Genomic DNA, 15,106 nt, shown 5'->3' on the forward strand with positions numbered 1-15,106 from the left:
CTGAGGACCCATCTTAGTGCGTTGTGGTGGAGAAATTGGGACATACACCGCACATCCAAAAATTCTTAGATGGAAAATATTAGGATCTTGACCAAAAACCAACTTTAAGGGAGAGAAGTTGTGATAACTAGTCGGCCTGATGCGAATCAATGTAGATGCATGCGAATCAATGCGAATCAATGTTAGATGTCAATTCCAATGGACATGCAATACTCATTGAAAGCTTGAGATGAAAACTCAGAAGCATTAGCAAGACGTATTTTCTTGACCAGATAATCAGGGAAGTGAGCTCTTATTCGAATTAGTTGAGCTAGCAATGTCGTAAACGCCTGGTTGCGAGTGCACAATAAACAAACACATGTGACCATCTAGTTGATGCATCAATTAAAACCATAAAATAACTAAATGGTCCACATGGTGGGTGTATACGTTCTAAAAATTTAGAGATTCATTTCCAATTTTTGTTGGTGATCGCTGAGTTACCAACTTCCCTTGTGAACAAGAGGTACATGAGAATTTATTAGATTGAAGAATCTCCTGACTCTTCAATTGATGACCACGTGAATTTTCAATTTTTTCGCGTCATTATTGATCTGGGATGGCCTAATCGATCATGTCAAACTACAAATTTATCATGATTTGTAAACTTCTGGTTTACAATTACATATGTTTCAAGTGTACTAATGTAAGCGTAGTACAAACTAGAAGAAAAAGCATGTAGCTTTTCCAATACACATGCTTTATCCAAATCATGTTTTTTGATGAAAATATCTTTGAAACTTAACAAATTTCTATGGGACTTAGGTCAGTGCAAAGCATTCTCAATATATAAACTTGTCCCTCCACATAATGATATATTAGCTCTTCCAGGGCCATCAATTATCTTTGTAGTATCAGATATGGTATTAACATTTGATTCTCTTTTTAATAAATAAGAAAAATATTTTTTTATCTTTGAAAATTGTGTGGATAGTTGCACTATCAGCGAGATACATTTCTCCATAGCTACTAATTCTATAAAAAATAAAATTCATAAACAAGAAGAATAAGAATGTATTTAAAGAGATTGTTATGATAAGTAATTAACCAACGAGGAAATAACTTTATTATCACTAGCGTCCAGACGGGCACTCCCGTGCCCGTCTGTTCGCTCTTTCTACTGCACTAATGCATATAACTCATAAACGTATTTTTCAACATCAATGTTGCTTTAGTGCATGAAACACCATTCTATGGAAGATCATACATTCTATGGAAGATGAATATGCATGAAACATGAGTAAAATATACGGGGGTGGGTTTCACGAACACATTAAATCTTTCCTACTGCTAACACAATTTACGTAAACCTTTATTGATTACTATTTAATCCTTTTTGTATTTGTCTAATCTTTACCCAATCAAAGTCGGTTAAAAGAAAGCACCCTCTTTACCCAATTTCCCTATCTCTTATTGCATTTGTCTGATCTTTTTTTTATCCCTTTTCTTGTGTTTCCGCTTTAGTACACTTTAATCAAAGCCACCAAAAAGGTTGGAAAAAAGTCATTTCGGTGGTTTTTTTTATGCCGAGAAATCAGTTTAGCAATTTTGTGAAAAATATTTTATAGTGTTTGTAATTAAAAAGTAAAAATAAGCCTTCCTCTCATAAATCTTCCATCTAAACACGCCCTTCTTTCTAAAAAAAATAATATGTTGAATCACAATCATAATTTCTCACCAATAAATAATTTTTTTTTTTTTAAAGATACTTGCCCACAAAAATAAAGTCTCTCAAATCTAAATTCACTCTATGTAAGTTTTCCTTAAAGGCAACTAAAAAGTAGAAGAGGGAAAAGAAACAGAATATATATTTTTAAATCAAGTGCCAAAGTTATAACTATAGATACATAAAAATCACCAAAGAATGATTTAGGACGATAATAAGGAAAACATAACATATGCAATTTGTAAAAATAAAATAAAAAATCATGAATTATTTGTCACACCAAATTACGTTGTTACTTCCTTTTCTATTGATTAAATTTGATTTACAATAAACTCTTACATATATCAAAAGGGTGTATCATCCTTTCAAAAAAAATGAAAAGAGTGTATCACCTTTGCAATTTATCAAAATGAGAATCAACATGGCTATATATGACCCAAATATTATTCATTGATCCATGCAACACAAACGCCTTGATTTCAACTTAAAAGGAAAGAAAGATATATCCATTACCATGGAATTGTTGAAAACACATAAAACCAAATAAAAATGTCGGAAAAAAAAAAACAATCATCAAACATAGAGAAGATATAGAGAGAAGTCATGAGTGAATATGAATATTCATTGTCACAAAAATGGTGCAACGCTCGAAGAGAAGTTACATGTCGAAGAGAAATTACATGATGATTTTGAAATATGGTAACCAACTTGAATTTCACATGTTTGTTTTTTCTTTTTGGAATATTTTTATATAATGAGGGTTAAACCACCATATGCATACTCGTTTAGAAGAATTTATAAATAAAAAAGTGCAAGAAACTATAAGTATACATACTCCTAGAAAATTCCTCAACAAACAGAGCATATTTCACCATCCATTAACGTGGGAAACAATAACATAATAAATTAAATAAATGAAAGGAAAGGAAACAAATAAAAAGAAGAGGGGTTTTCTATCAAATGTATAGAGTTGAAGTGTCCGTCGTACATATATATTGCATATTTTGTTAAAAGTGCACTGATTAATATTTTTTATTTTACAGTGAAGACGGGCATCGTAAAATAATTTTGTCCGATCTTATTGCATATTTCATCAATGCATAATTTTTCCTTAAAATGTCCAAACAATCAATCATCAATGCATAAGTGATACTTCTCAAATCTTCCTTTGTCTATCTTGTTGAGTATGCAATTATATGTATGTGCCAGTTTAAAATGTCCCGTTGATATTGGTATCAAAGCAAATACCAATTAGAATCTAATAAAAAAAGGATATAATCTGAAAAGAAGAAAACATAATTATATTGGAATGAAAAACAAACCTTATTTCTTCTTGTAGTTAATATCCTATGTGCATGTGTATTAATGTTCGATTGCTCTACAAAAGGGAATTGAAGGAAAAATATATTAAAACCAAGAATAAATTAACAAATTATAAGAGAATGGAAAGGAGGAGAGTTGTTGTTTCTACTATCGTTTTTGTTGACAGTTTTTTACTCTAAAAATAATCAATGAATAGTGAGAGAAGGAAGGAGAGAAGACAAATATTGGAAGAAAATATGTGATATATTCATTTCAAATGCAGATGAAACTGTCATTTTCAGAAGTTGCAAGAAGTTATGTAAATCTAAAAAACAAAAACCACCAAGGGTATTAGTGGAAAGTAAAATAGGCCATCAAGGGTATTAGTGGAAAGTAAAATAGGCTACACCAAATAGATGTATTGCCTTTATTAATAGGTATAGATAATATGAAATTGTCGATAACATTAAGAAATTAAAGAAGCTTAAACATAATAATTGATTATTATTATTATGAAAGTAAAAAAAAAACTACTTGACGATTCCATCTCCAATAAGGTGATCAATTATTCCATTTTGATCTTCAAAGAAATCACCAATATCTAAATGAGTAGGATACATGTCACCATAATCATTGTAATCACCATCTTTATAAGCAAAATGAGTTTCAACTCCTTTCTCTTTGTTTTTTTAGTGATTGTTGATAAAGGTCAACCAAATGGTTTGGTGTACGACAGGAACGAGACCAATGACATTTTCCTCCATATCTGTAACATATATTCTCATTTGATTTGCTACTTTGTCCACCTTTTCCCTTGTCATTATAATTTTTCAACTTCTGGTGAAAAGATGAGTTTTTGAAATTTCCATTAAGGTTATGAGCATGACCATGACCATGGACATTTCCACGACCATGACCACGAGCTTTTCCAAAATGGTTGTGTTGTGATGCATTCACTTCAGGGAATGGAGCAACACCAACAGGGCGAGCTTCATGATTTTTCATTAAAAGCTCGTTGTTTTGTTCAGCAACAAGAAGACAAGATATTAATTCAGAGTATTTTTTAAACCCTTTTTCACGATACTGCTGCTGCAAGAACATATTGGATACATGAAAAGTTGAGAATATTTTTTCTAAAAAGTCTTCATCTGTTACTTTTTCTTCACATAACTCTAATTGAGAAGTGATTTTGTAGACTTCTGAATTATAAGCACTTATTGATTTAAAATCTTGTAAGCGCAAGTGCATCCAGTCATATCGAGCTTTTGGGAGGATGATGACTTTTAGATTCTTATATCTTGCTTTGAACTTATTCCATAGCACAAGTGGATTTTTCACACTAAGGTATTCATTCTTAAGTGCATCATTAATATGATGACAAAGAAATATCAACGTTTTTGCCTTTTGTTGATCAGATGTCGTATTTCCTTCTTTAATGGCATCTCAATTTCCTTCCACAGCTAGATACGTTTCAACATCTACAACCCAAGTCAAGTAATCGTTTCTAGAAATTTGGAGGGCTTCAAAGTGAAGTTTTGAAAGATTTGACATTCTTACTACTCAAATGTCAAATCTTTCAAAATATCACTTTGAAGCCCTCCAAATTTCAGGAAACAATTACATGAGCACCTAAAAGCCATCATTCTCCCAAAAGCTCGATATGACTGGATGCACTTGCGTTTACAAGATTTTAAATCAGTAAGTGCTTATAATTCTGAAGTCTACAAAATCACTTCTCAATTAGAGTTATGTGGAAAAAAAGTAGCAAATGAAGAACATTCTCAACTTTTCATGCATCCAATATGCTCATGCAGCAGCAGTATCGTGAAAAGGGTTTAAAAATACTCTGAATTAATATCTTGTCTTCTTGTTGCTTAACAAAACAACGAGCTTTTAATAAAAAATCATGAAGCTCGCCCTGCTAGCGTTGCTCAATTCCATGAAGTGAATGCATCACAATACAACCATTTTTGAAAAGCTCGTGGTCGTGGTCGTGGCAATGTTCATGGTCGTGGTCATGCTCATAACCTTATTGGTAATTTCAAAAACTTATCTTTTCAACATAAGTTAAAAAATAATGAGAAGAATGAAAATGGAAAAGGTGGACAAAGTAGCAAAACAAGTGAGCATATATGTTATCTATGTGGAAGAAAAGGTCATTGGTCTCGCATCTGTCGTACACCAAAGCATTTGGTTGACCTTTATCAACAGTCACTCAAAAACAAAGAGAAAGGAGTTGAAACTCATTTTGCTTATAAAGATGGTGATTATGATGATTACAATGATTATGGTGACATGGATCCTACTTATTTAGATATTGGTGATTTCTTTGAGGATCCAAATGGAAAAATTGATCATCTTAATAGAGATGGAATCGTCAAGAAGTAGTTTTTTTTTTTTTTACTTTCATAATAACAACAAAGTCTTTTGTTTAAGTTTTTTTAATTTCTCAATGTTATCGACAATGTCATTTTATGATGATAAAGTTATTCCCCCTGATATTTGAATTTGATATATATATATATATATATATATATATATATATATATATATATCGAGTTAAATCATGAATCAAATGTGCTGGAATATCTATAGTTTAAGTTTGGCTCGTTTAAAAAATAAACTTAATTTTCAGCTCAAATTCAGCTCATTTGGTTCATGAACCAAGTCCAACGAGTTAATTGTCGAATCGAGTTCCGAACTTTGTTCGAATTGTCTCAGTCCATTGTCAGCCCTACGAATAATAATATAGATTACAAATAGAAGATAATTTGTTTTACTTAATTTCTAATTCAAAGCATGATTTACTCAAGCACCCCTAGAATTACTATATTTAAAGGAAAGGAATACCACATATACAAGTTTATAGAAATTAAATATACGATCAAATATTAGAGGATCCTTTGTGAAAAAATTTCTAAAAATGTGTTCATTTTATATATCAATGTCGATGGTGTTGTTATTATTTTTAATTTTTGAATAAATTTTGATTCTGTTATTCTCACATTTTTTTTACACGCTTGCGCCACATAATCAGCGCAACGATTTACTTTTACTGCCCATCGTGGAGATGCCGCCATCATAAGTAGTGTTGCTGCAGATGCTGATGATGATACGTTATCAGTACATCATTGTTTGACCATCTTCCAATCAGATTTAGATCACTAAAGCACAACCAAGACTGGACTCACTTGTTTCATCAGTGACACAAGTCACATAACCTCTATCAAAACCTGACTCACATGCTTCACAAGTGACAACGCCGAAACCAGACACACTTGCTTCACTAGTGACACCAAACGGCCGTTTTTTGGTGTTTTCGAGGTTGTTTTCGGCAAGAGAGAGGGACAAGGGGAGAAGGAGGAAGAGGAAAGAGAATATGGTGGGATTAAGATTGATCCAACGGTTAAAATGGGATCTGAAACAAAGTAGGACAACTATAAGTTCTTTGTCGTTTTGCATTCTTTGTTGTTTCAGTACAGTTGTAACCCACTACCATCTATTATTTGTCCTTTTGCATTCTTATCAGTTATTTAATATTTATTGCTATAATGTTTTTTTTTTAATTTAATCCTCTCTGTTCATTTAACACTACATTATTTCTGTATATACTTTACATTCTTTTTTATTTTCAATAATTATTAATAATTAATTGCTAATGTAATTTAAAAAAGTCAAACTCATATAATAATAATAATAATTTTTTTTACAAAATTATTAATAGTAATAATACTTTCTTCTTCATAAAAAAAAAGTAATAATAGTTTTTTAAAGGAATAATAATTAATACATAGTATAGTATATTGTTTTTAAATTATTGCATGATATATTATTTGTCTTTATCAAAAAAATATAGTGTGATATATAGTTTTGAAATTAATAAGTATATACATTTAATCTGTTTCTTAAATACATTGTTTAAGGTATTTTATTAATTTTTTTAGCATTATGGTATATTGCTTAAGTATATTATTTAAGGTATTTTAATACTTCTTTTTTAACATTATGATATTTTATTTCAAATTATGAATACATTATGAATTTTGAGTAATATTTAAGTTGTTTTAGTATTTCTTTTTCACCATTATAGTATTTTAGTATTAAATATATTAGTGTCCGCGTCATGTAATAGCACCCGCGTCGCGCCCGCATACCGCGCCGCGTCAATTTTTGTGGTGGCCGCGCCGCGCCGCGTTTCCGCTTTGACAACTATGCTTTCACCTAGTATTTTCTCTATCATTTCAGACTTAAGGTTCCTCTTTAATATAGATTTACAAACACAATTTCAGCCAGTGGAATTCTCGATGCATAAATAAGCAATCCCAAATTTTCCGCTGCCCATTTAGCACGAAAACTGTACAACTTTTTGATATCTTCATAGGGTTTTCCTAATATGATTATGTGTATCTTTTGAACAGTTTCCATGTTATGGGCTGTGGGAGAGGGTTCTGGACTATATGGTGTTGTCAGGTGAAGCAAGTGAGTCTTGTTTCAGTCTTGTCACTTGCGAAGCAAGTTAGTCTCATTTTGATGGAGGTGGTATCACTGGTGAAACAAGTGAGTCTGGTTTTGGTGGTGTTAGTGATTTGAATCTGATTGGAAAATATTGAAACAGTGATGTACCGATAAATAGTATCATCATCATTCATCAGCATCGGCAACGCAACCACCTATGACGGTTGCATATCCACGATGGGATGTAAACTCGTCGACCTTTTGCTTGCTATTGTAACAAGTCATGTTGTGATTATTGTTACAATTAGTATGGTAAAATAAAAACTTAGGAATTGATATGAGGAACAATATACCATGTGAAGATTGAATTTGAGAGTATGTGTTTGTGAGACGAGTAGAACGCTGCTAAGAAAAGGAGACATGACAGGTTAACTCTCATTTTACACCAATAACCTCAATTGTAATGAACGTGTACCATTGGGATGATGAAGGGAAATGTGATTTGTAGTCCGGAAAATATCTTCCCTTCAAACTTATTTGTAAAACATCAGGCTTTAATGCATTTTTTACCCTTAACTTTTAAAAAGTTGCGATTTTAGCTCCTAACAAAAAAATAACAATTTTGCACTTTATCTTTAGGGAAATGTGCTCTATTGACCCTATATCTATATGAAAATATGTTCTTTTAAACCTCTATCTTTAGAAAAATATGTTTGTTTGCCCCCTTATATTTACAAAATGTTGCGATATTAGCCCCCGTTTTGGGACATAAGGCGTCTTCTAAGCAGTTTTGCAACGTTTTGTAAAGTTGGAGGATAAAATTGTTATTTTTTTTATTAGAGGGTCAAAATCACAACTTTTTAAAAGTTAAGAGGTTAACAATGTATTTAAGCCAAAACAAACATTATTAATAAGACTCAAATTATTCATACGTAATGCATTATTATTTATCGGCTAAAATATGGTTTTGGTCCCTGCAAATATGTCTCGTTTTGGTTTAAGTCCCTGTAATTTTTTTTTGTTTACTTTTGGAGGGACTATTTTCAAAAACAAAATATTTTGCAGGGATTAAAAACAACAAAAATAATTTACATGGACTAAAACCAAAACGAAACATATTTACAGGGACCAAAACCATATTTTAGCCTTATTTATTTACAAAGTACTCAGTGAAAATGGGTAGAAAGGGGTTTGCGCCAAGTGGTGGCATAGCTACAAGGTTATAGAGGGCAAGAATAAACATCTTAAAACAAATATTTTACTTAAATAGTGTACCTGTATTTAGGTTCTTGTACAGCTTATGATGATTGCAGTAAATTAACGACGATAACAGCAGCTTTCGAAATCAAACAAGTATGTGCACATCAAGGTTGCAGAGAAATAAAAGTATGATGAATCCAGTAAGAAGCATTTTCGGTGAACAATCGAGGGTTGATTTCATTGTCTTCGTTATATAGAAGTAAACAATCCTTTTGCTAGCGTAGTTTTGATCTTAAATTAACAGAAGTTGAAAACTATCCATTTTAAATTTTTTATAATTTGAAGTTATTTCAAGATATGCAAACTACCTTAGCAAGAGGTTGAACTGCTGATGAACTTCCTCAAATATATAAAATATGGACCAACAAATTCTCCATGGCATCCCTAACTCTGAAAAATTCACGCGCAACTTGATCAATAGTGACATTATCAACTTGAGGAATCATCAAATTTGACAAATCATCATGCTAGGAAAACCCCAAAACTATAAACATCACTACGCTTGTTTGCAAGTATTCAGGGTCAAGATACCCCAATGTCATCTGCACTAGAGTGGTTATCTAACTATGATCAAGAGGAATAATTATTGAATCTTCGAAGTCAAAAACCTTTTGTAGTGAGACTGTGATCTAGGAGTATATTTGTAGAGTTCACATCTATATGTATGATTGGTGTAGAAGCAGTATAACACAAGTTCGTCAGGACTCCATCAACTTCTATTTCTATTCTCAATCTTGTTTTCCATGTAAGCATTAAAGATTGGCTTTGATCATTAATATGCGCATAAACAATATCGTTAGGAATAAATTCGTAAAGAAGTAAGGGAACTTCTGTCTCTAAACAACAACTCAAAAAATTTACCACATTTTACGGTTGATTTTAGAATGAATGACTACATCATTATTGAAGGGCAAACAAGTCTCTTAATAGAGAATAGCGATGTCTGTAGTCTTGGGGTTGTCCTAGCTGAGTTAGAGTTACTCACAGGATAGAAATCACTATCTTTTTACAGGCTATTGGTATAAAGAAATCTTGCGATATACTTTGTTTCTTCAATGATAGCAGATCAATTACTTAATATTTTGATCAACATCGCCCATGCACAGTTACCTACTTATAAAGAGGAAGCATAAAAATCACAAGTTAAACTATCAGAAAAGTCCATAAAAAATACCTGTCTATCATGAAGGGTAAGTTTCGCCACATGACCAGAATGTTGGATCTTCTGATAAGCTTTTCTATTTTAATCTTCCACATAGCATGAAAATTGTTCTTTTATTTTGTCCACATCATACAAAATAGTATGTGTCCTTCATTGCTGATTTCCCAACCAAGGCTAGTATATAAAACATGATGCAACAAATCCTTCATGGCATACAAATCTCTGATCAATAGTGACATTATCAATGTGTCAATTATCGGTTATCCTAGTTGTGGTGCAGAATCCTGGATCTCCTGTTTTCCAGATTCAGGATTCAGCACCACAGCTAGGATAAGTGCGGAAATGAACACACGTGTGAAGGTTAAACAAGAAAATCTAAGGTACCCACACATTAATTTGCTTATTTGGTTAGAAGTCCTCATGTTTACAAGAAAACTATTAAAATAGAAATATGCACCATTGCCTCAAGTTTAATGTGATACGTACTTAACAAATAATATTAACTCTAAATCATCAAATAAAGAAAAGGTAAAATAAGAACAATCCTATGATAACAAAAATAGAGTATATTAACATGGAAAAATTATATGAATGTTAATTATTAATGGTTTAGGGAAAAACCATTGAAAGCCACAAATATAGCAATAATAATCACTTCAATGATAGTTGTTTCTTAAGTCAGATACTGAGTTTTCAAACCACGAATCACTTTGATGAAGCATCCAAAATTCAGACAATGGACCCTCTTCTCATTATTTGGCCCAAGTGTCTCATCCGATTTCTCCTGATTGAGCAACACTGCTTTGTAATCCAATGCCACTTCACTCATGTCCCTTAACTAAATTGATCATCCACGTTGGTTCAATGTCATTTCACCCATGTCCCTCAACTACATTAATTCTCTCAAGAAGAATTAAGTTAATACGGAATAATAGAACCAAATTATTTTGGTTGCTGAATATTTGTGAAAGAGAAAGAGAATTTACTTGAGGGACATGGGTGAAGGGGCATTGAATATGAATCAACGTGAAGGATCAATTGAGTTGCGCGACATGAGTGAAGTGGCATTGGACGACAAGGTAGTGTTTCTCAATCAGCCTAAATCGGATGAGACACAGGTCAAATTAGGAGAATAGGGTCAATTTTGTTAATTTTGGATGCTTCATAAAAGTGATTACTCATTTGAAAACTCTGCATAGGACAAACTATCATCAAAATTCAAAATGATTCTTGTTTTTATCTTTGTGGTTTTCTGTCTAATTCATCTTCCCATTATCATCACTAAGTATTTGCACAAACATCATTATCAGCTTACACTACATGATGATTACACATTTTTCTTCATCTCTCAGAAATGTATGTTGTGTCTTTTACCATCTCATCATCATATAAATTAACTAATATATAGGTATAAGATCAAAAGACACCATGGTGTCAAAATTAATTTGACACCAAAACTAATTCATTCGATACATTTAATCCAAAGGTTTAAAGCTATCACCAAAATAATTCTCCTACACCAATTTCTCCCTCTATCATCTAATATGCTTTATTTTAATTAGGTATTAAAAAGAGAAATTGGTGTAGGAGAATTATTCTGGAGGATAGTTTTTAACCTTTGAATTAAATGTAATGAATGAATGAGGTTTGGTGTCAAACTAATTTTGACACTATATTGTCATTTGATCCTATCCCATATATATATATATATATATATATATATATATATATATATATATATATATATATATATATATATATATATATATATAGACATACACATGCTAGTATGCTTTATTTTTGTTCTCATAGGGTTGTTATTATTTTACATTTTCTCTTACTAGATGATTGATAGGCTAAATATATAAAAAAATTCATAGAGCAAGACCTTTTGAAAATGGTGTTTGCTTTCATATGCATAAAAGATAAATAGTTGAGGAAAAATGAATTGTGAAATCACACGAAAGGAAGAACAATAACAGAAGAGCTACCAGCAATAAATAATCAGCAAAAAACTATCAACAGGATGCAAATCTTTAAGGCATGTAATACGGTGTAATGACATATCAATTGAAAACAAAATTGAAGCCAACAAATGCAACATGAATCTCATTTTTCCAATTTACTAACAGACGATGACAGTAGAAATACAAATATATGAATATATGAAAAGGAGAACTATGAAAGGATGGAACAGAATAATAAAATAATGAATAGTAACATACCATGGTTCAGCAGGAATCGCATAACCTGCGTCTGCAACCCTAAACCCTAATCCGCACAAACTTTTTTGTTTTTTTCTCACTCATTTGCGGCTGTAACACTCCTCGCTGGCATGGCAACAAAACCGATACCCATGGTTACCCACCCGAATCAAACTCAATTTGACGGGTTTTCCATTTCAAGACACGGGTATGAGACGGATAACGGATATATACAGGGGCGGATGGTAGTACAAGGGAGCCTTGCTACCCCAAAAAAAAAAAAAATGAGCGAGTAGGTATATTTTTATATTTAGCTACCCCTAATAATATATATTTAGCTACCCCAAGTTTAATTTTAAGTGAAATAATTTTTTCTATCTTTATTTAACTTCCGGTCGAACTTCAAATTATTTGATAATGTCGTATAGGAACCGAAAGATTAACACCCAAAAGAGATAAATAATAAATAATAACAATATTTGATTTATTTAACAAATAAAGTAATACAATTGTAGGTCCACACACTCTCAGCCCACAAGCACCACACAATTAATAAAACAAGGATGGCTTTTTAACTTTTTACTTTTCACAATCACAATACAATTACACTGGAATAGAAGAGAAGCGCCACAAACGACATGGTGATCTAAACAGCAACAACTAACATCAAGCAACATAATTAGATTCGATTGATCTCAATTCACACAGGTTTGATGTCAATTCACAGTAATCTCATTTAATTTGAAATCAATTTTTAATGTTTTGCTTTAGAATTTAGCATATATGATATGAGATAGCACTACAAGCTGTTAAAATTTTGGTTAGTTTTTATGGTTACTATATTTTTATAGTTAGGTTTTTATACCTTTTTATGTTTTAGTTAAGCAATTTCATAAAAAATTAGTTTTGGGTTAGGAAAAACAAATTAGGTTAACAATAATACCGTATAGTTCTAGTTCTTTTTTTTTTTTTTTTTGTAACATTTGACTTAAACAACAAAAATTCGTATGTTTATTTGATTTATTATTTTAGATATGAGTAAAATGAAAACTATTGACACATTCTTTAAAAGAGTGAATACAAATGCTGCAAGTAGTTCCTCTTCAATTGAAGCATCCAACCTCAATGTTTCACCTCAAGAACAAGAACAAGAACAAGAAAATTCTGAGCCAAAACGCCAAAGACTTCGTCATGAAGAAATGAGTTGTTTTCAAATTGAAGTAGATCCAGGATTGCAACCGATGATCTGGGACTTTCCTGTAAATCAAAGAGATGAAATTCCTGACATGAGTGCACAATATGTCTTGGGAAGAGGTCGATCCCGTCAAACAAATGTAACTATGGTGCATCACTATAGGATTGATATTTTCTTGGTTAATTGTGATAGATTCCCAGATGAAGGAATTAAATTTGAGATTTAATGAACAAACTGTGGAACTTCTACGTTTAAGTACAGCTTTGGATCCTAGCAACAATTACAAGGAATTCAACATTGATATTTGCAGGTTAGCATGTAGTTTTTATTGTCTTAACTTCATTGTCTACAAAGAGTTCATTGTATTTACTAATATATTGCATTAATTATATTTGTAGGTTAGCAGAGACTTACTATTCTAATGATTTCACCGAGCAAGAAAGACTTCATCTTAGATTGCAATTAAGTCATTACATTGTTGATATACCTCAGTCTTTTCAAAATATAACAACACTCTCTGAGTTGTGCAAAAAATTAGTAGAATCTGAGAAATCAAAGCGCTATCATTTAATTGATAGATTGATTCGTCTTGTTTTGACACTCCCAGTCTCGACAGCAACGACAGAGAGAGCTTTCTCATCAATGAAAAATCTCAAGACAAAACAAAGAAACAAAATGAGTGATGCTTTTCTTTCAAACAGCTTGGTTATCTACATTGAAAAGAACATTGCAAGTCAATTTAGCTCAAATGCAATTATGGATGAATTTGAGTCTTTGAAGGGCCGACGAATTCAATTTTCATAAATAGCTACTATTAGTTTTTATTTCTTTTGTTGTAGCTTTTTTGGTACAATCCGCTATTCTACTGTGGCTTTTTTGGTACAAAATAGTTTATTGCCGCAGCTTTTGGTATAATCCGTTCTTGTTGAATCAAATATATATTTTATGAAGAACATTTTATATAAGTAATAGTTATTGTGAATTTTTGTTGCCTACTGGGTTAGTTTAGTTTAAAAAAAATAAAAATTCTTTATATGTGGCCACCTCATAGAATTATTGCTAGCTTTGCCGCTGGATATATACGGTCCCACCCCGAACTCATACTCAAACCCGTCCCGAATGCATAAAACTATTTTATGTTAATAAGCCATGTTATTTTGTTTGATAATTACCGTGTTATAAAAACGACCATTAATATTTGAAGGAGCAACTAAATCAATCGGTCAAACAAATGTTAAAGTGAACATATTGTTGGATAATACATTACAATATATATTTATGGGTTGCAAAAAAAACTTCTATTTTTTATTAAAAAAATTATTCAATTCAGGGACATGGATCGGGCGGGGATACCCGAACCCGCCGGAGACGGGGATGGGGATGGGGTTCCATTTCTCATCCATGTTAGGAATGGATAGGGTATAATGGGTAAGTATATAAGAATCGGGTATAGGGACGGGGAATGTAAAATCCGTCCCCACCCTAACCCATTGTCATGTCTGCTCCTCACTTTCTATTCTATTATATAAGTAGGGGTGGACAGAAAAATCGAACCCGTCCAAAACCGTATTAACCGCATAGTTTTTTTCAACTCGGGTCATACGGGTATGCAGGTTTGAATTTGCGGGCAATAAAGGGTTAGAACGGGCGGGTCCGGGTGAAGAAAATTGGATCGTCGGTACCTGTACCTACCCGATTATGCATAGAAATTGAGGATATAATAAATTATATATAAGCTATGCTCAACCATAATTATCGCCGCCAAGCGGGTGGTGTAAGGACCAGCCCAACTGTTCAAACCAATTGGCTGAGTTTGCTCAATA

General features: G+C 32.1%; 1 protein-coding gene across 1 annotated transcript; it reads right to left on the reverse strand.

Moving 5' to 3' along the window:
• Positions 1–3,537: 3,537 nt before the first annotated feature.
• LOC120579899 (uncharacterized) lies at positions 3,538–4,108 on the reverse strand. Its single transcript, XM_039832645.1, has 2 exons — positions 3,739–4,108; positions 3,538–3,608 (listed from the first exon to the last, which is right to left on the reverse strand). Exons 1-2 carry the CDS (start codon positions 4,106–4,108, stop codon positions 3,538–3,540), a joined length of 441 nt encoding a protein of 146 aa, XP_039688579.1.
• Between the last annotated feature and the right edge of the window lie 10,998 nt (positions 4,109–15,106).

The sequence above is a fragment of the Medicago truncatula genome, chromosome 4 (assembly GCF_003473485.1).
Source record: "Medicago truncatula cultivar Jemalong A17 chromosome 4, MtrunA17r5.0-ANR, whole genome shotgun sequence".
Taxonomy (NCBI): domain Eukaryota; kingdom Viridiplantae; phylum Streptophyta; class Magnoliopsida; order Fabales; family Fabaceae; genus Medicago; species Medicago truncatula.

Coding starts and splice junctions, on each gene's coding strand:
- LOC120579899 (XM_039832645.1), bottom strand. CDS start 4,108: ATGTTCTTGCAGCAGCAGTATCGTGAAAAAGGGTTTAAAAAATACTCT. Junction 3,609..3,738: donor TCATTGGTCTCGTTCCTGTC/GTACACCAAACC, acceptor CTACTCATTTAG/ATATTGGTGATTTCTTTGAA.